At 42.4% G+C, this 24,271-nt stretch overlaps 1 protein-coding gene across 1 annotated transcript; it reads left to right on the forward strand.

Moving 5' to 3' along the window:
* Nucleotides 1–20,867: 20,867 nt before the first annotated feature.
* Nucleotides 20,868–24,267, forward strand: LOC125506967 (transmembrane 9 superfamily member 1-like; the record flags this gene model as incomplete). The annotated part of the gene is made up of 8 exons (XM_048671674.1): nt 20,868–21,113; nt 22,783–22,975; nt 23,091–23,195; nt 23,313–23,330; nt 23,419–23,507; nt 23,631–23,783; nt 23,949–24,083; nt 24,208–24,267. Coding segments are annotated over exons 1-8 (870 nt in total), but the record flags the coding sequence as incomplete, so codon positions are not given.
* Between the last annotated feature and the right edge of the window lie 4 nt (nt 24,268–24,271).

Here is a 24,271-nt window from a genome sequence, read left to right on the forward strand (position 1 = left end):
CTTTTCTAGCGCCGTTGCCGGGGAGTGAAGCGCCTTTGGTAGGTGGAATTTGGTAAGGAAAAATTTATATAGTGTGCTGAAATTTACTGTCACTTGTTACTATGGAAAGTAATCCTCTAAGGGGCTTGTTCGAGGTATCTTCACCACGACCAGGAGAGCAAAGAGTTGCTCCTCAACCTATTGAACCTACTGAAAATGAAAATGTCTGCTTTGAAATTCCTTCGGGTATGATAGAAAAACTGCTAGCTAATCCCGTTTTAGGAGATGTAACAAAACATCCTGATGAGCATCTAATATATGTGGATGAGGTTTGTGGATTATTTAAGCTTGCAGGTGTACCCGGAGATGTTGTTAAGAAGAAGGTCTTACCTTTATCTTTGAAGGGAGATGCATCAACATGGTATAGGCTATGTGATGATATGGGGTCTTGGAATTACAAACGATTGAAATTGGAATTTCATCAGAAGTTTTATCCTATGCATCTTGTTCATCGTGATCGCAATTATATATATAATCTTTGGCCTCGCGAAGGAGAAAGCATCGCTCAAGCTTGCAGGGGGCTTAAATCAATGTTATATTGAGAAATGATTATTCAAAAATTATATGCGCGGCTTTCTGATAACAATCGCACCATGCTCGATACTTCTTGTGTTGGCTCTTTTATGATGAAGACTATTGAATTCAAATGGGATTTATTGGAAAGAATTAAACGCAACTCTGAAGATTGGGACCTCGACGAAGGTAAGGAGTCAGGTATGACACCTAAGTTTGATTACATTAAATCTTTTATGGATACCGATGTTTTCCGTAAATTTAGCACTAAATATGGACTTGACTCTGAGATAGTAGCTTCTTTCTGTGAATCTTTTGCTACTTATGTTGATCTCCCCAAGGAGAAGTGGTTTAAATATCATCCTCCCATAGAAGTAAAAGTAGCTGCACCTATTAAAGTTGAAGAAAAGATTGTCACTTATAATGATCCTATTGTTCCTACAGCTTATGTTGAGAAACCACATTTCCCTGTTAGGATAAAGGATCATGCTAAAGCTTCAAGTGTGGTTCATAAAAGCAATATTAAAACATATACACCTCCTGAGCAAGTTAAAGTTGAACCTAATATTGCTATTGTTAAAGATCTCTTGTCTGGTAATATTGATGGGCATGTTATCTATTTCTGTAATGAAACTGCTAGAATTGCTAAACCTTGTGCTAAAGATAAACCTGGACCAGTGGTAGGCATGCCTGTTATTTCTGTTAAAATAGGAGATCATTGTTATCATGGCTTATGTGATATGGGTGCCAGTGCTAGTGCAATACCTATTAGCCTTTATAGAGAAATTATGCATGATATTGCACCTGTTGAGTTAGAAGATATTGATGTCACAATTAAACTTGCCAATAGAGATACTATTTCACCAATGGTAATTGTTAGAGATGTTGAAGTCTTGTGTGGGAAAACTAAATATCCTGCTGATTTTCTTGTTCTTGGTTCCCCACAAGATAGCTTTTGTCCCATTATATTTGGTAGACCCTTCTTGAACACTATTAATGCTACCATAGATTGCAAAAGGGATGTTATTACTATTGGTTTAGATGATATGACTCATGAATTTAATTTCTCTAAATTTAGTAGACAACACCGTGAAGAAGAATTACCTAGTAAGGATGAAATTATTGGTCTTGCTTCTATTGCCGTACCTCCTAGTGATCCTTTAGAACAATATTTGCTAGACCATGAAAATGATATGTTTATGAATGAAAGAAGGGAAATAGATGAAGTATTCTTTAAACAGGAACCTATTCTGAAACACAGTTTGCCTGTTGAAATCTTAGGGGATCCTCCTCCACCCAAGGGTGATCCCGTGTTTGAGCTTAAACTACTGCCTGATACTCTTAAATATGCTTATCTTGATGAGAAAAAGATATATCCTGTTATTATTAGTGCTAACCTTTCAGAGCATGAGGAAGAGAGATTATTGAAAACTCTGAAGAAGCACTGTGCTGCTATTGGGTATACTCTTGATGATCTTAAGGGCATTGGTCCCACTTTATGTCAACATAAAATTAATTTGGAAGAAGATGCTAAACCAGTTCGTGATCATCAACGACGGCTGAATCCTAAAATGAAAGAAGTGGTAAGAAAGGAAATACTAAAGCTCCTTGAGGCAGGTATAATCTATCCCGTTGCTGATAGTCAGTGGGTAAGTCCTGTCCATTGTGTCCCTAAGAAGGGAGGTATTACTATCATTCCTAATGATAAAGATGAATTAATTCCTCAAAGAATTATTACAGGTTATAGGATGGTAATTGATTTCCGTAAATTAAATAAGGCAACTAAAAAGGATCATTACCCCTTACCTTTTATCGATCAAATGCTAGAAAGACTATCCAGACATACACATTTTTGCTTTCTAGATGGTTATTCGGGTTTCTCTCAAATACCCGTGTCAGCCAAAGATCAATCAAAAACTACTTTTACTTACCCTTTTGGTACTTTTGCTTATAGACGTATGCCTTTTGGTCTATGTAATGCACCTGCTACCTTTCAAAGATGCATGATGGCTATATTCTCTGAATTTTGTGAAAATATTTGTGAGGTTTTCATGGACGATTTCTCCGTCTATGGATCTTCTTTTGATGATTGCTTGAGCAACCTTGATCGAGTTTTGCAAAGATGTGAAGAAACTAATCTTGTCTTGAATTGGGAAAAGTGCCACTTTATGGTTAATGAAGGTATTGTCTTGGGGCAAAGTTTCTGAAAGAGGTATTGAGGTTGATAAAGCCAAGGTTGATGCTATTGAAAATATGCCATGCCCCAAGGACATCAAAGGTATAAGAAGTTTCCTTGGTCACGCCGGTTTTTATAGGAGGTTCATTAAGGACTTCTCAAAAATTTCTCGACCTCTGACTAATTTATTACAAAAATATATACCATTTGTCTTTGATGATGATTGTGTAGAAGCATTTGAAATACTTAAGAAAGCATTGATCTCTGCACCTATTGTTCAGCCACCTGATTGGAATTTACCTTTTGAAATTATGTGTGATGCTAGTGATTATGCCATAGGTGCTGTTCTAGGGCAAAGAGTTGATAAGAAATTAAACGTTATTCAATATGCTAGTAAAACCCTAGACAATGCTCAAAGAAATTATGCTACTACTGAAAAAGAATTCTTAGCAGTTGTATTTGCTTGTGATAAGTTCAGACCTTATATTGTTGATTCTAAAATAACTATTCACACTGATCATGCTGCTATTAAATATCTTATGGAAAATAAAGATGCTAAACCTAGACTTATTAGATAGGTTCTCTTGCTACAAGAATTTGATTTACATATTGTTGATAGAAAGGGAGCTGAGAACCCCGTTGCAGACAACTTGTCTAGGTTAGAAAATGTGCTTGATGACCCACTACCTATTGATGATAGCTTTCTCGATGAGCAATTAAATGTCATAAATGCTTCTCATACTGCTCCATGGTATGCTGATTATGCTAATTACATTGTTGCTAAGTTTATACCACCTAGTTTCACATACCAGCAAAAGAAAAAGTTCTTCTATGATTTGAGGCATTACTTTTGGGATGACCCACATATTTATAAAGAAGGAGTAGATGGTGTTATTAGACGTTGTGTACCTGAGCATGAACAGGAACAGATCCTATGCAAGTGTCACTCCGAAGCTTATGGAGGACACCATGCTGGAGATAGAACTGCACATAAGGTATTGCAATCCGGTTTTTATTGGCCTACTCTCTTCAAGGATGCCCGTAAGTTTGTCTTATCTTGTGATGAATGTCAAAGAATTGGTAATATTAGTAGACGTCAAGAAATGCCTATGAATTATTCACTCGTTATTGAACCATTTGATGTTTGGGGCTTTGACTATATGGGACCCTTTCCTTCCTCTAATGGATATATACATATTTTAGTTGTTGTTGATTACGTTACTAAGTGGGTAAAAGCTATTCCAACTACTAGTGCTGATCATAACACTTCTATTAAAATGCTTAAAGAAGTTATTTTTTCCAAAATTTGGAGTCCCTAGATATTTAATGACTGATGGTGGTTCACATTTTATTCACGGTGCTTTCCGTAAAATGTTTGCTAAATATGATTTTAATCATAGAATTGCATCTCCTTATCACCCATAGTCTAGTTGTCAAGTAGAATTGAGTAATGGAGAGCTCAAATTAATTTTGCAAAAGACTGTTAATAGATCTAGAAAGAATTGGTCCAAGAGACTTGATGATGCATTATGGGCCTATAGAACTGCATATAAAAATCCTATGGGTATGTCTCCGTATAAAATGGTTTATGGAAAAGCATGTCACTTACCTCTCGAACTAGAACACAAGGCATATTGGGCTATTAAAGAGCTCAATTACGATTTTAAACTTGCCGGTGAGAAGAGGTTATTTGATATTATCTCACTTGATGAATGGAGAACCCAAGCCTATGAAAATGCCAAGCTGTTTAAAGAAAAAAGTTAAAAGATGGCATGACAAAAGGATACAAAAGCGTGAGTTTAATGTAGGTGATTATGTATTGCTATACAACTCTCGTTTAAGATTTTTTGCAGGAAAACTTCTCTCTAAATGGGAAGGTCCTTACGTTATCGAAGAGTTCTACTGTTCCGGTGCCATAAAAATCAACAACTTTAAAGGCACAAATCCGAAGGTGGTGAACGGTCAAAGAATCAAACATTATATCTCAGGTAATCCCATAAATGTTGAAACCAATATTATTGAAACCGTAACCCCGAAGGAATACATAAGGGACACTTTCCGGAACGTTTCAGACTCCGAAAAGGAATAGGTATGTGGTACGGTAAGTAAACCGACTCCAAAACAGTTTTTAAGGCAATATTTCTCCGTTTTGGAATATTTGGAAAAATAGAAAAATAAGAAGCAGTCTGAGAAGGACACGAGGGCTCCACAAGCATGGAGGGCGCGCCCCCTACCTCGTGGGCACCTCGTGTGCCCTCCAGACTCCGTTTTCGTACACGACACGTATTTTGGTCGGTAAAAAATCATTATATAATCTCCCAGAGGTTTTGACTCCCGTATCACGCAAAAATCTCCTGTTTTAGTTTCGAGTTGTTTTTGTGACAGATCCAGGTCGTCATGTCGTATTCAAGCACCCCCAAGGATCAGTTCTTCGAGAAGGTCATCAACCCCTACCTCGCAGAAGTGCTGCAACACCCTCAAACCATTGAGATGCATGAGGGGTTGTTGCACATCCGCGATGCCGAGGGACCAAGGAAGACCGGAAGCACGGAGGCAAGGCTCGAGGCATTGGAGCAAGAAGTTTTCAAGTGTCAGGAGATGGTGGAGCGTGGACTCGATTCCAATCACATCATGATCACGGAGTTCACCAACAACCACAAGCTGGATGTCAAGGACATTGGGGAGGCCATCTTCAAGCTTCATGAGAAAAACGAGCACCTCCAAGCCCAAATCTATGACCTGCAAAATCAAAACTGTGAGTATAAATATAGATTCAAGAGGATGAGTTTGGCTGCAGATTTGAGGTTTCAGGAGACTCGGTCATCCTTCTATGATGGTGAGCCTATGCCTTGGAAGAAGGACGACAAGCCTACACCATCAACAAAATCACCACCATCTCCACCAACAAAGAAGAATTGAGTATCTGGTATGGGCACTCCCCTTGGCAACTGCCAAGCTTGGGGGAGTGCCCCGGTATCGTATCACCATCAATTTTATCTTTACCGTTTTCCTTAGTTCGATCCTTTTGGTAATATCTTGATCTAGTAGAATAAAAGTTCTTAGTACTATGATCTAGTCACGAGTTTTGCTTTATAATCCTTCTATGTAATCGAGTATGTGAGCTATATAATAAAGATTAGTGTTGAGTCAAGGGCTTGATTATTTTGCCATGATCCTAAGGGAATAAAAGAGAAGAGAAAGAAATAAAAAGAAACAAAGAGATCATGTGAATCTTATGGAGAGTAATGAGCTCACATAGAAAAAGTATGATGAATAAAAGTTGTTGAGATTTGACAAACATAGTTTTGGTCATCGTTGCAATTAATAGGAAATAATAAAGAAAGAGAGGTATTCACATATAAATATACTATCTTGGACATCTTTTATGATTGTGAGCACTCATTAAAATATGACATGCTAAAGAGTTGAGGTTGGACAAGGAAGACAACGTAATGGGTTATGTTTTCTTACATCTGAGATAAATTATATTGTCATGGATCATCCAACATGGTTGAGCTTGCCTTTCTCCCTCATGCTAGCCAAATTCATCGCACTAAGTAGAGATACTACTTGTGCTTCCAAATACCCTTAAACCAGTCTTGCCATGAGAGTCCACCATACCTACCTATGGATTGAGTAAGATCCTCCAAGTAAGTTGTCATCGGTGCAAAGCAATAAAAATTGCTCTCTAAATATGTATGACTTATTAGTGTGGGAGAAAATAAACTTTATACGATCGTGTGATGTGAAAGAAATAAAAGCGACAGACCGCATAATAAAGGTCCATATCACAAGTGGCAATATAAAGTGATGTTCTTTCACATTAAGATTTTGTGCATCCAACCATAAAAGCGCATGACAAACTCTGCTTCCCTCTACGAAGGGCTTATCTTTTACTTTTATCTCCTACATTGCATAAGAGTCATGGTGATCTTCACCCTTCCTTTTTACATTTTATCCTCTGGCAAGCACAGTATGTTGGAAAGATCCTGGTATATATGGCTAATTGGATGTGAGTTTTTATGAACTATTACCGTTGACATTACCCTTGAGGTAAAACATTGGGAGGCAAAACTATAAGCCCCTATCTTTCTCTGTGTTTGATCAAAACTCCATACCCATAAGTATTGCGTGAGTGTCAGCAATTGTGAAAGACTATATGATAGTTGAGTATGTGGACTTGCTGAAAAGCTCTTATACATTGACTCTTTCCTATGTTATGATAAATTGCAATTGCTCCAATGATTGAGATCATAGTTTGTTAGTTTTCAATGAAGTTTACGATTCATACTTGAAATTGTGATTGAATTATTACTCTAGCATAAGAAATCATATGACAAGAATTATATAAGTTGTTTTTCTAAGAATGATCATGATGCCCTCATGTCCGTATTTTATTTTTATCGACACCTCTATCTCTAAACATGTGGACATATTTTTCGATTTTGGCTTTTTGCTTGAGGACAAGCGAGGTCCAAGCTTGGGGGAGTTGATACGTCCATTTTGCATCATGCTTTTATATCGATACTTATTGCATTATGGGCTATTATTACACATTATGTCACAATACTTATGCCTATTCTCTCTTATTTTACAAGGTTTACATGAAGAGGGAGAATGCCGGCAGCTGGGATTCTGGGCTAGAAAAGGAGAAAATATTAGAGACCTATTCTGCACATCTCCAAAAGTCCTGAAACTTCACGGAAGACGTTTTCAGAATATATAAAGAATACCCAGCGGAAGAGATTCACCAGGGGGGACACACCCTGCCCACGAGGGTGGGGGGGCGCCCTACCCCCCTGGGCGCGCCCCCCTACCTCGTGGGCCCCCTGGTGGCCCTCCGGTGGCCATCTTCTGCTATATGGAGTCTTTCGATGAGGAAAAAAAATCAAAAGCCATCTTCCGCCGCCACGAGGCGGAACCTTGGCGGAACCAATCTAGGGCTCTGGCGGAGCTGTTCTGCCGGGGAAACTTCCCTCTGGGAGGGGGAAATCATCGCCATCATCATCACCAACGCTCCTCTCATCGGGAGAGGGCAATCTCCATCAACATCTTCATTAGCACCATCTCCTCTCAAAACCCTAGTTCATCTCTTGTATCCAATTCTTGTCTCCAAGTCCGGGATTGGTGCTAGTAGGTTGCTGGTAGTGTTAATTGTTGGGTTTCATAGTAATTTCAAAAAAAAAATCCTACGCACACGCAAGATCATGTGATGCATAGCAACGAGGGGGGAGAGTGTTGTCTACGTACCCACGCAGACCGACTGCGGAAGCGTTGACGCAACGTAGAGGAAGTAGTCGTACGTCTTCACGATCCAACCGATCAAGTACCGAAACTACGGCACCTCCGAGTTCGAGCACACGTTCAGCTCGATGACGATCCCCGGACTCCGATCCAGCAAAGTGTCGGGGAAGAGTTACGTCAGCACGATGGCGTGGTCACGATCTTGATGCACTACAACAGTAGGGCTTCGCCTAAACTCCGCTACAGTATTATCGAGGAATATGGTGGCTGGGGCACCGCACACGGCTAAGGAATAGATCACGTGGATCAACTTGTTTTTCTCTGGGGTGCCTCTGCCTCAGTATATAAAGGAGCCAAGGGGGAGGGAGGCGCCGGCCAGGAGTAGGGCGCAGGAGGAGTCAGGAGTAGGACTCCCCCCCCCCCAATCCTAGTTGGACTAGGATTCCCCGAGGGGGAAAGAGGGAGAGGGGGGCCGGCCACCTCTCCTAGTCCTAATAGGACTAGGGGAGGGGGGAGGCGCGCAGCCACCTTGGGCTGCCCCTTTCTCCTTTCCACTAAGGCCCATTAAGGCCCATATGGTTCCCGGGGGGTTCCGGTAACCTCCCGGTACTCCGGTAAAATCCCGATTTCACCCGGAACACTTCTGATATCCAAACATAGGCTTCCAATATATCAATCTTTATGTCTCGACCATTTCGAGACTCCCCGTCATGTCCGTGATCACATCCGGGACTCCGAACAACCTTCGGTACATCAAAATGCATAAACTCATAATATAACTGTCATCGTAACCTTAAGCGTGCGGACCCTACGGGTTCGAGAATAATGTAGACATGACCGAGACATGTCTCCGGTCAGTAACAAATAGCGGGACCTGGATGCCCATATTGGCTCCTACATATTCTACGAAGATCTTTATCGGTCAGACCGCATAACAACATACGTTGTTCCCTTTGTCATCGGTATGTTACTTGTCCGAGATTCGATCGTCGGTTATCCAATACCTAGTTCAACCTCGTTACCGGCAAGTCTCTTTACTCGTTCTATAATACATCATCCCGCAACTAAATCATTTAGTTGCAATGCTTGCAAGGCTTAAGTGATGTGCATTGCCGAGAGGGCCCAGAGATACCTCTCCGACAATCGGAGTGACAAATCTAATCTCGAAATACGCCAACCCAACATCTACCTTTGGAGACACCTGTAATGCTCCTTTATAATCACCCAGTTACGTTGTGACGTTTGGTAGCACCCAAAGTGTTCCTCCGGCAAACGGGAGTTGCATAATCTCATAGTCATAGGAACATGTATATGTCATGAAGAAAGCAATAGCAACATACTAAACGATCGGGTGCTAAGCTAATGGAATGGGTCATGTCAATCAGATCATTCAACTAATGATGTGACCTCGTTAATCAAATAACAACACTTTGTTCATGGTTAGGAAACATAACCATCTTTGATTAACGAGCTAGTCAAGTAGAGGCATACTAGTGACACTAAGTTTGTCTATGTATTCACACATGTATTATGTTTCCGGTTAATACAATTCTAGCATGAATAATAAACATTTATCATGATATAAGGAAATAAATAATAACTTTATTATTGCCTCTAGGGCATATTTCCTTCAGTCTCCCACTTGCACTAGAGTCAATAATCTAGATTATACAGTAATGATTCTAACACCCATGGAGCCTTGGTGCTGATCATGTTTTGCTCGTGGAAGAGGCTTAGTCAAGGGTCTGCAACATTCAGATCCGTATGTATCTTGCAAATCTCTATGTCTCCCACCTGGACTAGATCCCGGATGGAATTGAAGCGTCTCTTGATGTGCTTGGTTCTCTTGTGAAATCTGGATTCCTTTGCCAAGGGTATTGCACCAGTATTGTCACAAAAGATTTTCATTGGACCCGATGCACTAGGTATGACACCTAGATCGGATATGAACTCCTTCATCCAGACTCCTTCATTTGCCGCTTCCGAAGCAGCTATGTATTCCGCTTCACATGTAGATCCCGCTACGACGCTTTGTTTAGAACTGTACCAACTGACAGCTCCACCGTTTAATGTAAACACGTATCCGATTTGCGATTTAGAATCGCCTGGATCAGTGTCAAAGCTTGCATCAACGTAACCATTTACGACGAGCTCTTTGTCACCTCCATATACGAGAAGCATATCCTTAGTCCTTTTCAGGTATTTCAGGATGTTCTTGACCGCTGTCCAGTGATCCACTCCTGGATTACTTTGGTACCTCCCTGCTAGACTTATAGCAAGGCACACATCAGGTCTGGTACACAGCATTGCATACATGATAGATCCTATCGCTGATGCATAGGGAACATCTTTCATATTCTCTCTATCTTCTGCAGTGGTCGGGCATTGAGTCTTACTCAATTTCACACCTTGTAACACAGGCAAGAATCCTTTCTTTGCTTGATCCATTTTGAACTTCTTCAAAATTTTGTCAAGGTATGTTGTTTGTGAAAGTCCAATTAAGCGTCTTGATCTATCTCTATAGATCTTAATGCCTAATATGTAAGCAGCTTCACCGAGGTCTTTCATTGAAAAACTCTTATTCAAGTATCCCTTTATGCTATCCAGAAATTCTATATCATTTCCAATTAATAATATGTCATCCACATATAATATCAGAAATGCTACAGAGCTCCCACTCACTTTCTTGTAAATACAGGCTTCTCCAAAAGTCTGTATAAAACCAAATGCTTTGATCACACTATCAAAACGTTTATTCCAACTCCGAGAGGCTTGCACCAGTCCATAAATGGATCGCTGGAGCTTGCACACTTTGTTAGCTCCCTTTGGATCGACAAAACCGTCTGGTTGCATCATATACAACTCTTCTTCCAGAAATCCATTCAGGAATGCAGTTTTGACATCCATCTGCCAAATTTCATAATCATAAAATGCGGCAATTGCTAACATGATTCGGACAGACTTAAGCATCGCTACGGGTGAGAAGGTCTCATCGTAGCCAATCCCTTGAACTTGTCGAAAACCTTTTGCGACAAGTCGAGCTTTGTAGACAGTAACATTACCATCAGCGTTAGTCTTCTTCTTGAAGATCCATTTATTCTCAATTGCTTGCCGATCATCGGGCAAGTCAACCAAAGTCCATACTTTGTTCTCATACATGGATCCCATCTCAGATTTCATGGCTTCAAGCCACTTTGTGGAATCTGGGCTCATCATCGCTTCTTCATAGTTCGTAGGTTCATCATGATCTAGTAGCATGACTTCCAGAACAGGATTACCGTACCACTCTAGTGCGGATCTTACTCTGGTTGATCTACGAGGTTCAGTAGTATCTTGTTCTGAAGTTTCATGATCATTATCATTAACTTCCTCACTAACTGGTGTAGGTGTCACAGGAACAGTTTTCTGTGATGTACTACTTTCCAATAAGGGAGCAGGTACAGTTACCTCGTCAAGTTCTACTTTCCTCCCACTCACTTCTTTCGAGAGAAACTCCTTCTCTAGAAAGTTTCCGAATTTAGCAACAAAAGTCTTGCCTTCGGATCTGTGATAGAAGGTGTATCCAATAGTTTCCTTTGGATATCCTATGAAGACACATTTCTCCGATTTGGGTTCGAGCTTATCAGGTTGAAGCTTTTTCACATAAGCATCGCAGCCCCAAACTTTCAGAAACGACAACTTTGGTTTCTTGCCAAACCACAGTTCATAAGGCGTCGTCTCAACGGATTTTGATGGTGCCCTATTTAACATGAATGCGACCGTCTCTAGAGCGTATCCCCAAAACAATAGCGGTAAATCAGTAAGAGACATCATAGATCGCACCATATCCAGTAAAGTACGATTACGACGTTCGGACACACCATTACGCTGAGGTGTTCCGGGTGGCGTGAGTTGCGAAACTATTCCACAATTTTTCAAATGTACACCAAACTCGTAACTCAAATATTCTCCTCCACGATCAGATCGTAGAAACTTTATTTTCTTGTTACGATGATTTTCAACTTCACTCTGAAATTCCTTGAACTTTTCAAATGTTTCAGACTTATGTTTCATTAAGTAGATATACCCATATCTGCTTAAATCATCTGTGAAGAAAATAACGATATCCGCCACGAGCCTCAATATTCATCGGACCACATACATCTGTATGTATGATTTCCAACAAATCTGTTGCTCTCTCCATAGTACCGGAGAACGGTGTTTTGGTCATCTTGCCCATGAGGCACGGTTCGCAAGTACCAAGTGATTCATAATCAAGTGGTTCCAAAAGTCCATCAGTATGGAGTTTCTTCATGCGCTTTACACCGATATGACCTAAACGGCAGTGCCACAAATAAGTTGCACTATCATTATCAACTCTGCATATTTCGGCTTCAACATTATGAATATGTGTATTACTACTATCGAGATTCAATAAGAATAGACCACTCTTCAAGGGTGCATGACCATAAAAGATATTACTCATATAAATAGAACAACCATTATTCTCTGATTTAAATGAATAACCGTCTCGCATTAAACAAGATCCAGATATAATGTTCATGCTCAACGCTGGCACCAAATAACAATTATTTAGGTCTAATATTAATCCCGAAGGTAGATGTAGAGGTAGCGTGCTGACCGCGATCACATCGACTTTGGAACCGTTTCCCACGCGCATCGTCACCTCGTCCTTAGCCAATCTTCGCTTAATCCGTAGCCCCTGTTTCGAGTTGCAAATATTAGCAACAGAACCAGTATCAAATACCCAGGTGCTACTGCGAGCATTAGTAAGGTACACATCAATAACATGTATATCACATATACCTTTGTTCACCTTGCCATCCTTCTTATCCGCCAAATACTTGGGGCAGTTCCGCTTCCAGTGACCAGTCTGCTTGCAGTAGAAGCACTCAGTTTCAGGCTTAGGTCCAGACTTGGGTTTCTTCTCTTAAGCAGCAACTGGCTTGCCGTTCTTCTTGAAGTTCCCCTTCTTCTTTCCTTTGCCCTTTTTCTTGAAACTAGTGGTCTTGTTGACCATCAACACTTGATGCTCCTTCTTGATTTCTACCTCCGCAGCTTTCAGCATCGCGAAGAGCTCGGGAATAGTCTTGTTCATCCCTTGCATATTATAGTTCATCATGAAGCTCTTGTAGCTTGGTGGCAGTGATTGGAGAATTCTGTCAATGACGCAATCATCTGGAAGATTAACTCCCAATTGAATCAAGTGATTATTATACCCAGACATTTTGAGTATATGCTCACTGACAGAACTGTTCTCCTCCATCTTGCAGCTATAGAACTTATTGGAGACTTCATATCTCTCAATCCGGGCATTTGCTTGAAATATCAACTTCAACTCCTGGAACATCTCATATGCTCCATGACGTTCAAAACGTTGTTGAAGTCCCGATTCTAAGCCGTAAAGCATGGCACACTGAACTATCGAGTAGTCATCAACTTTGCTCTGCCAGACGTTCATAACATCCGGCGTTGCTCCTGCAGCAGGCCTGGCACCCAGCGGTGCTTCCAGGACGTAATTCTTCTGTGCAGCAATGAGGATAATCCTCAAGTTACGGACCCAGTCCGTGTAATTGCTACCATCATCTTTCAACTTTGCTTTCTCAAGGAACGCATTAAAATTCAACGGAACAACAACACGAGCCATCTATCTACAACCAACATAAACAAGCAAGATACTATCAGGTACTAAGTTCATGATAAATTTAAGTTCAATTAATCATATTACTTAAGAACTCCCACTTAGATAGACATCCCTCTAATCCTCTAAGTGATCACGTGATCCAAATCAACTAAACCATGTCCGATCATCACGTGAGATGGAGTAGTTTCATCGGTGAACATCATTATGTTGATCATATCTACTATATGATTCACGCTCGACCTTTCGGTCTCCGTGTTCCGAGGCCATATCTGTATATGCTTGGCTCGTCAAGTATAACCTGAGTATTCCGCGTGTGCAACTGTTTTGCACCCGTTGTATTTGAACGTAGAACCTATCACACCCGATCATCACGTGGTGTCTCAGCACGAAGAACTTTCGCAACGGTGCATACTCAGGGAGAACACTTCTTGATAATTTAGTGAGAGATCATCTTATAATGCTACCGTCAATCAAAGCAAGATAAGATGCATAAAAGGATAAACATCACATGCAATCAATATAAGTGATATGATATGGCCATCATCATCTTGTGCTTGTGATCTCCATCTCCGAAGCACCGTCGTGATCACCATCGTCACCGGCGTGACACCTTGATCTCCATCGTAGCATCGTTGTCGTCTCGCCAAGCTTATGCTTCTACGACTATCACTACCGCTTAGTAATAAAGTAAAGCATTACATCGCGATTGCATTGCATACAATAAAACGATAACCATAAGGCTCCTGCCAGTTGCCGATAACTCGGTTACAAAACATGATCATCTCATACAATAAGATTCAGCATCATGTCTTGACCATATCACATCACAACATGCCCTGCAAAAACAAGTTAGACGTCCTCTACTTTGTTGTTGCAAGTTTTACGTGGCTGCTACGGGCTTAAGCAAGAACCAATCTCACCTACGCATCAAAACCACAACGATAGTTTGTCAAATAGACTCCGTTTTAACCTTCGCAAGGACCGGGCGTAGCCATACTTGGTTCAACTAAAGTTAGAGAGACAGTCGCCCGCAAGCCACCTATGTGCAAAGCACGTTGGGGGAACCGGTCTCGCGTAAGCGTACGCGTAATGTTGGTCTGGGTCGTCTCGTCCAACAATGCCGCCGAACCAAAGTATGACATACTGGTAGGCAGTATGACTTATATCGCCCACAACTCACTTGTATTCTACTCGTGCAAATAACATCAACATAAATAACCTAGGCTCTGATGCCACTGTTGGGTTTCGTAGTAATTTCAAAAAAAATTCCTACGCACACGCAAGATCATGTGATTCATAGCAACGAGGGGGGAGAGTGTTGTCTACGTACCCACGCAGACCGACTGCGGAAGCATTGACGCAACGTAGAGGAAGTAGTCGTACGTCTTCACGATCCAACCGATCAAGTACCGAAACTACGGCACCTCCGAGTTCGAGCACACGTTCAGCTCGATGACGATCCCCGGACTCCAATCTAGCAAAGTGTCGGGGAAGAGTTCCGTCAGCACGACGGCGTGGTGACGATCTTGATGCACTACAGCAGCAGGGCTTCGCCTAAACTCCGCTACAGTATTATCGAGGAATATGGTGGCTGGGGCACCGCACACGGCTAAGGAATAGATCACGTGGATCAACTTGTTTTTCTCTGGGGTGCCTCTGCCTCAGTATATAAAGGAGCCAAGGGGGAGGGGGGCGCCAGCCAGGAGTAGGGCGCAGGAGGAGTCCTACTCCTTCCGGGAGTAGGACTCCCCCCCCAATCCTAGTTGGACTAGGATTCCCCGAGGGGGAAAGAGGGAGAGGGGGGCCGGCCACCTCTCCTAGTCCTAATAGGACTAGGGGAGGGGGGAGGCGCGCAGCCACCTTGGGCTGCCCCTTTCTCCTTTCCACTAAGGCCCATTAAGGCCCATATGGTTCCCGGGGGGTTCCGGTAACCTCCCGGTACTCCGGTAAAATCCCGATTTCACCCGGAACACTTCCGATATCCAAACATAGGCTTCCAATATATCAATCTTTATGTCTCGACCATTTCGAGACTCCTCGTCATGTCCGTGATCACATCCGGGACTCCGAACAACCTTCGGTACATCAAAATGCATAAACTCATAATATAACTGTCATCGTAACCTTAAGCGTGCGGACCCTACGGGTTCGAGAACAATGTAGACATGACCGAGACATGTCTCCGGTCAATAACCAATAGCGGGACCTGGATGCCCATATTGGCTCCTACATATTCTACGAAGATCTTTATCGGTCAAACCGCATAACAACATACGTTGTTCCCTTTGTCATCGGTATGTTACTTGTCCGAGATTCGATCGTCGGTATCCAATACCTAGTTCAACCTCGTTACCGGCAAGTCTCTTTACTCGTTCTGTAATACATCATCCCGCAACTAACTCATTTAGTTGCAATGCTTGCAATGCTTGCAAGGCTTAAGTGATGTGCATTACCGAGAGGGCCCAGAGATACCTCTCCGACAATCGGAGTGACAAATCCTAATCTCGAAATACGCCAACCCAATATCTACCTTTGGAGACACCTGTAATGCTCCTTTATAATCACCCAGTTACGTTGTGACGTTTGGTAGCACCCAAAGTGTTCCTCCGGCAAACGGGAGTTGCATAATCTCATAGTCATAGGAACATGTATATGTCATGAAGAAAGCAATAGCAACATACTAAACGATCGGGTGCTAAGCTAATGGAATGGGTCATGTCAATCAGATCATTCAACTAATGATGTGACCTCATTAATCAAATAACAACACTTTGTTCATGGTTAGGAAACATAACCATCTTTGATTAACGAGCTAGTCAAGTAGAGGCATACTAGTGACACTAAGTTTGTCTATGTATTCACACATGTATTATGTTTCCGGTTAATACAATTCTAGCATGAATAATAAACATTTATCATGATATAAGGAAATAAATAATAACTTTATTATTGCCTCTAGGGCATATTTCCTTCATTAATTACTCCTTGTAGTTGATGCTAGTTGGTTTAATTGGTGGAAGATCATATGTTTAGATCCTATATGCATATTAATACCCCTTTGATTATGAACATGTTTATGCTTTGTGAGTAGTTACGGTTGTTCCTGAGGACATGGGACAAGTCTTGCTATTAGTAGTCATGTGAATTTGGTATTCGTTCGATATTTGGATGAGATGTATGTTGTCTCTCCTCTAGTGGTGTTATGTGAACGTCGACTACATGACACTTCACCATTATTTGGGCCTAGAGGAAGGCATTGGGAAGTAATAAGTAGATGATGGGTTGCTAGAGTGACAGAAGCTTAAACCCTAGTTTATGCGTTGCTTCGTAAGGGGCTGATTGGATCCATATGTTTCATGCTATGGTTAGGTTTACCTTAATACTTTTGTTGTAGTTGTGGATGCTTGCAATAAAGGTTAATCATAAGTGGGACGCTTGTCCAAGTAAGCACAATACCCTAGCACCGATCCACCCACGTACCAAATTATCAAAGTACCGAACGCGAATCATATGAGCGTGATGAAAACTAGCTTGATGATATTCCCATGTGTCCTCGGGAGCGCTTTTCTCTATATAAGAGTTTGTCCAGGCCTGTCCTTTGCTACAAAAAGTATTGGGCCACCTTACTGCACCTTATTTACTTTTGTTACTTGTTGCTCGTTACAAATTATCCTATCACAAAACTATCTGTTACCACTTATTTCAGTACTTGCAGAGAATACCTTACTGGAAACCGCTTATCATTTCCTTCTGCTCCTCGTTGGGTTCGACACTCTTACTTATCGAAAGGACTATGATAGATCCCCTATACTTGTGGGTCATCAAAGGCCAAGGTGGATCCCTCCTAGCCCAATACGAATTGGGTGGGGGGCCGGCCCCCCTTCCTTCCCTCTGTCTCCCCCTTCCTTCTCTCCTACTCCAACTAGGGAAGGGGGGGAATCCTACTCCCGGTGGGAGTAGGACTCCCCCTAGGGCGCGCCATAGAGAGGGCCGGCCCTCCCCTCCTCCACTCCTTTATATACGGGGGAGGGGGCACCCCATAGACACACAAGTTGATCTCTTAGCCGTGTGCGGTGCCCCCTCCACATATTTCCACCTCGGTCATATCGTTGTAGTGCTTAGGCGAAGCCCTACGTCGGTAACTTCATCATCACCGTCATCACGCCGTCGTGCTGACGAAGCTCTCCCTCGACACTCAGCTGGATCTAGAGTTCGTGGGACGTCACCGAGCTGAACGTGTGCAGATCAAAGAGGTGCCGTATCTTCGGTGATAGGATCGGTCGGATCGTGAAGACATACGACTACATCAACCACGTTGTCATAACGCTTCCGCTTATGGTCTACGAGGGTACGTGGACAACACTCTCCCCTCTCGTTGCAATGCATCACCTAGATGGATCTTGCATGTGCGTAGGAATTTTTTTGAAATTGTTGTGTTCCCCAACACCAAGGACTTCATCTTCTAGGCCCGCGCACGCCAAACATGCGTAAACAACATACATTTAACTGCTGCCCAGGAAAAAGTATGACAGGAAGATACACTTAGTAAGCTGAGAGAGGAAAAGTTACCTCGGTGACAGGGATGGCATGGCTTAGACCGATGCCTTGGCCCTGGAGGGGAAGGAGTTCTTCTTGGGCTTGAACAAGAGATTCCACATCCCGTCGAGGTCCTCTTCTCGAAAGAATCCCTGGATCACCGCGTCATCCTCTGGCTTGAGCTCCCACATCGGAGTAGCTCGTCCTTGGAGAGGAAGGATCCAACGATGGAGCATCACTTGGACCATGTCCACTAGGTTGATGCCCTCGCCAACCACAGCCTTGAGCTTACACTGAAGTGCCTTCACCTCCTTTGGGCCCCCCAGTTGAGGTTCTTGTCTATCCAATAGGCCAGCCTCCTCGGTGGTTCCACTAAGAAGATGGGGGTCCCTCCATGGATTCATACAGATGGACCCGCCACGTAAAACCATTCTTGTTGCCAAAGCTTCACCGTTTCGATGAAGGTGCCCTCCGGCCAATCACATTGGTGAGCTTGCTGGTCACAGCTCCGACGCACTCTCCGAGATGGGAGCCGCCGCTATCCAGCTTGACACAGAACACCTTCAGCCATAGCCTGAAGTGGGGCTCAATGCGAAGGAAGGCTTCACAAAAGATCACAAAAGTGGCTATGTGGAGAATGGAATTCGGGGCCATATGATGGAAATCAAGCATGTAGTAGAAGATGAGGCCCCGAACGAAGGGACGAAGGGGAAAACCAGACCTTGAATGAGGTGGAAAACAAAAATCACCCGCTCCCCTTTGCGGGGAGTGGGGATGGCGGAAGCCGAGCGGCTTGCACCCTCCTCTATGGGAGATCGACACCTGACCAGCATGGGAAGATACCCATCGGCCTTGAGCTTTGAGATGATGCTAGTGATGACCGTAGAATGCAGCCACTGCCCCCCTTGCCGGTGTCCTTGGCCTCGGTATCATTCCCTTTGCCGACCATCTCGTGCGATGTGAAGAGAAGGGAAAAGAGCAGAAACTAGAAGCAGATCTCGAAGCACCTAGGCTTGCGGTAGGTTCTTGGCGCCGGAACAAGAGATGAGAGCATGGGTAAAATCGATTTACTGCTTCTCCCTTTTTTATAGGACAGTCAAAAGGACAGGGGTCGCCCCACCTCAGGGTATGAATCGTCGTTTCCCAATGCATCATGCAGTATGCACACACAGAGATTAAGGCATGTTCATTGATGACACCGCTGGAAATAGGGAAGCACGGTCTCTTTATTGACAGGATGTGCCAATAGAAACGGCCTTAGGGTATGATACGCATAATAATGGCTATTGACGAGACGGCCTGACCCTGCCATGGGAGATGAAGCTTCAGTTCTCGGCCGAAAAAACTGCTAGGGTTTGACCCACCTCTCGCAGTAAGCCTTCATGGCTAAGTTTAAAAAAGACCTCGGCCCTGCTAAAAAATAAATAGTGCCGAGAGGGGAGGGGTCTTGTTAAAAGACATCCCTTGTTATCAGGGGAAGATTATCATGAAAAACACATGGTCGCAATCGGAAGAGCCAAGAAGACCTTGGAGCCGAGCATATCCTCGAAATCGGGAGCCGATGTGGAGGATGAAACTCGTCTACAAAGCCGAAGACTTGAAATTATAAAATTATCCCGAAGAAGATGTCCTATGCCCTCAGCTTGAAGATTAGTTCAGGGGCTACTGACGGTGTCCTGGACTAGGGGGTGCTTACCGCGTCGACCCGCCACTTATGGGACGAGCCGAGGACCTACCAATGACTGATGAATGGGTCACGCCGAGGACCCACCTCCGGTGCCTATATAAGCCGTAGGTTTAGTCTACAGAGAGGCTTTTGAGACGTGTAGAACCTAGAACTCGTTCATACGATCTCAAGGTAGATCATATTGTATTCCGTACTCCATCACAATCAATATATCAAAAAGCAGGTTGTAGGGTTTTACCTCCTCGAGATGGCCCGAACCTGGATAAAAGACCGTGTCCCTACTTTCTCTTGTTAATATCTTGCTTAGATCGCCAGCTTAGGACCCCCTATCGAGATCCGCCGGTTTTAGCACCAATAGTAGTCCCTGGCGGTGCGACTAGGGTTTTTCCCGTGGTGCCAGAGCAAGCAAGCTTGGGGATGATATTTAGTGATCACATGAGTGGCATAATTTTCACCTCTTGTGGTCAATTGTTTTACTGATATAATACTCTTAAAGAGGATCTGTTATTAATCAATCGAGGGGCCATCGCTTGCTTTGCAATGGAGCCATATTCAATTTCTTAAAGACTGACAATCTTGTGAGTAGAAAGGAGAAGGACGGATCACACTATGGGCCAATTTTTTTGGCAGCTTAAAAAATAAGCCGTCTCCTCCTCAGCTTTTCTCATAAGCCGCCTCTCTTATTCATCGGGGTTTCTAAACTAGTTATGTAATAACTAATTTAGAAGTCTCAACAAATTTTAGAGGCGGCTTATTCTTTAAGCCGAGGAGAGGCAGCTTATTTTTTAAGCCGTATGACTTCTTAGTTTAGGATATTAAACTATTAATGAATCAACAAAATTCTTGCATCACTTATGTTTGATGTACTCGAAGTCACTTATTTTGACATGGAGAAAGTACCATTGATCTATCTTGCTAGTAATTTCCTGAAAAAGAATTTCTTTTGAATAGAATCACTTTTTTTAGGAAGACATAGAATCACTGAATTTGCCTGTTCTGCCCATTTGTTTATCAAAGAGTCAACGCCAATAGATCCCAGATAGATCAGAGACCGTCCAAAACCGCAGTGAAATCGCGAGGCGGCAGCTCTCTCGGGCCAACCCGACCGAAGGCTCGCGACCGCCTCCTCTTCATCCTCAGATCTCGCCGCCGGCGGAATGCTCCCCTCCTCCCACGGCGGCGGCCGCAGACGCCTCGTCCTCCTCCTCGCACTCACCGCCGTCTTCGCCTTCGCTTCTCCGCTCCGCGCGTCCGCCTCAGAGTCTGACCACAAGGTGCGCTGCTCAGCCCCGCCTTATCTTCCCTTGGATCTAGGACCTTTTGTTGCCCCCCTCAGTTTGTTCGCTCTAGTTGCTCCCATTCCGTGGCGTCAGATCTGGTTGCCCATCGGCGCGATCTCGCGCTGGTCTCTCCAGCTCTCGCGTCCTGAGGTTTTAGTTCCTAGAGCTCTTAGTGCAGTTCGGTTGTCTGGAGGTTGTGGCTGATGTGACGCGAGAATCTTGGTGTTCAACGACGGAGGAGGTTTTAAATCTTCGGATGATTCATCATAGCTTAGCTTACGGTGGTGGAAACAATATAAAGTGCTACAGGGTTAGTGCTCCAAATGAGTTCGATCTGTGCGGGACCTGATCGGAATGGTACCAGTGGTGGTGCCTGATACTCTGAACTTAGATATATAATAACTTGATGTTGGTCGGAGGAAATTCGCGTACATCCAGGTACTTCGAGGCTGCAGTGTATGTTCCTGTAGATGTAGTGAAGGCTGCATTGTGGTTTCTACTTATTAGATTCAGGATATTGTTACTGTTTGGTTCATAGAGAGGTGCTGACATTTTGGTCTTGTCTTGCATACAAATGTTCTATAACTTGTTTTGCGTGCACTTGGTGGTTGAAAATAGCAGGCTATAATCCAAGGAGTGAGCAGCAAGAGCATACTCTCTTGTCAAATCTATGTGTGCATCTTTTTTTTCTATTCATTTGTTTCCTTGTGATCAATATGAATTGATTTGATTTGGTTAATCACGAAAATTGTCAAATAACTTTTAGTAGGATAATATTCTGCATTCTAGCTTTCATGCATCTGTCATCGTGATCTTCAATTTGGTGAAATAAATGGGAGTATGAGACATTCAGTTGTCCATGCAACTAGGATAATAATTCCTTGCCAATGGTCTTGATCGTGCGTGATGCTGCAACTCATGTGCTCTGTCCTTGCAATCATATTTGAACATTAAAGAAAGTCAATTGCACTGCTGACGGTTATATATTTATTTTAGAGATAAGTTGTATATTGGTTTCTTGATATAGATTAATTTGGAAATAGCTTGCCACTACTAAGATTGGCATTTCTCAAAATACAACTCCATGCCTCACTGATAGTCTGACATTTAGCCTAATGGCCCACATGTCAGTGGAAATGTTACCCCATGCCTCATTGACATGTAGCCTGGAATAACATAGGTAGCTACTGCCATGAAGATGGACGGATGGCACGGTGCAGGGGATTGGGAGTAGAACATATGTTAGGGAGAAGGAATGAGATAGATAATGGATCAATAAACTAATCTCTTATTATTCGATTAATAATTGATACATATACTGTCTTATATAGGAGGACTTACTTGACTGGAGTATTAGTGACTGGAATATTTTAGTTGATCAAACTTGAGTGCTTATATGAAAATTAAAATGCTTTCGTAGCTTAGGACTGAGTAATGACGAAAGAGATCCCATGGCTTTTTTCTTCTCTCCATAATGTACCTTAGCGTTAGCCATCATCAACCCCCAATCACTAATGTTTTGCAGATTTACATCATACATTTGTTTCATTCGGTATTATCTTCAACAATGCTTTCTTTCTAAATTAATTATTCTTAATACCATGTGCTATGAGCATTTCGTCTGGCTGGAAGTTCTCATCTGCTTTATGTTTCTTATATGCAGTACAAAGCTGGAGATTCAGTTAAGCTCTGGGTGAATAAAGTTGGACCTTACAATAATCCTCAAGAAACTTACAATTATCACAGCCTCCCATTTTGTCAACCATCTGAGAACCCTGGGCATAAGTGGGGTGGTCTTGGAGAAGTCCTGGGTGGGAATGAGTTGATTGATAGTCAGCTTGACATAAAGTTCTTAAGTATGTTCTTGTTAATCTCAGACCATCCTTGTATTTATTTGTGATTTACTGAATGTTGACATATGCATTTGTTTGTCTTATTAATTATATAAATGTTATGTTGCCTTTGCTTTAGGAAATGTGGAAAGGGGATCCATTTGCACACTGGAACTAGATTCCAAGAAGGTTCAACAATTTGCTGATGCCATTGAAAGCTCGTACTGGTTTGAATTTTTCATAGGTATGTGGATTAATATGTGATGCATTACATTTTGTTGTATTACGCTGATTTAGGCATATTTCTTGTTTCTAACATTTTTCACTGGATTTTGCATTGCTTGTGGCACCATGCACCTAGATGATCTGCCTCTTTGGGGTATGTTCCTGTCAACTTAGTATTTTCTTTGCTATTCTTTATCTTTGTTTCTTTTTCCTAACAAGACAGTTGTTATATGCTTTGACAGGATTTGTTGGAGAGACTGACAAAAACAGTGAAAACAAGCACTATCTTTACACGCACAAGAACATTCTTGTAAAGTACAATGATAACAGGGTATGTATCTTCCATTGATTCAGAACATTAACACATAATTTGGACAAGTCATAAATGAATCTGATTTTATTTTTGTAGATATTTGAACATGAATATATAAGTGGATCTGATTTGATTTTGTAGATAATTCATGTTAATCTCACCCAAGAGTCTCCTAAGCTCCTTGACGCTGGCAAGAAGTTGGACTTGACATATTCAGTGAAGTGGGTACCAACAGATGTTTCATTTGCACGCCGTTTTGAAGTTTACCTGGACTATCCTTTCTTTGAACACCAGGTAAATGGTAATGATTGCTTTTTGGAAAAAGAATCCAGTATGCGTAGCACACAACCCTCTCCCTGCTAATGGGAATAACCCTTCAATTCAACAATAGCGAACCGCATCTCCCCTTTGAACTAACCATTGGAAGGTTCTAAATTATTTCTAAATTTTCATGTTCAGATTCACTGGTTCTCCATTTTCAATTCTTTCATGATGGTTATTTTTCTCACTGGTTTGGTTTCAATGATATTGATGCGAACACTGAGAAATGATTATGCAAAATATGCTCGTGATGATGATGATCTAGAGTCACTGGTGAGCATCTGAATTCTGGTGCCTATTTTGCCGCACTTGAATAATATTCCAACCAAATTAACTCTCTTGGTTTTTATCCACTGCCACTCAACTGTTGCCTGAACTCACGACTTTGCTTTATTAGGAGAGAGATGTTAATGAGGAATCTGGGTGGAAACTTGTCCATGGTGATGTATTTCGTCCTCCTA

Source organism: Triticum urartu, chromosome 5, assembly GCF_003073215.2.
Source record: "Triticum urartu cultivar G1812 chromosome 5, Tu2.1, whole genome shotgun sequence".
Taxonomy (NCBI): Eukaryota; Viridiplantae; Streptophyta; class Magnoliopsida; order Poales; family Poaceae; genus Triticum; species Triticum urartu.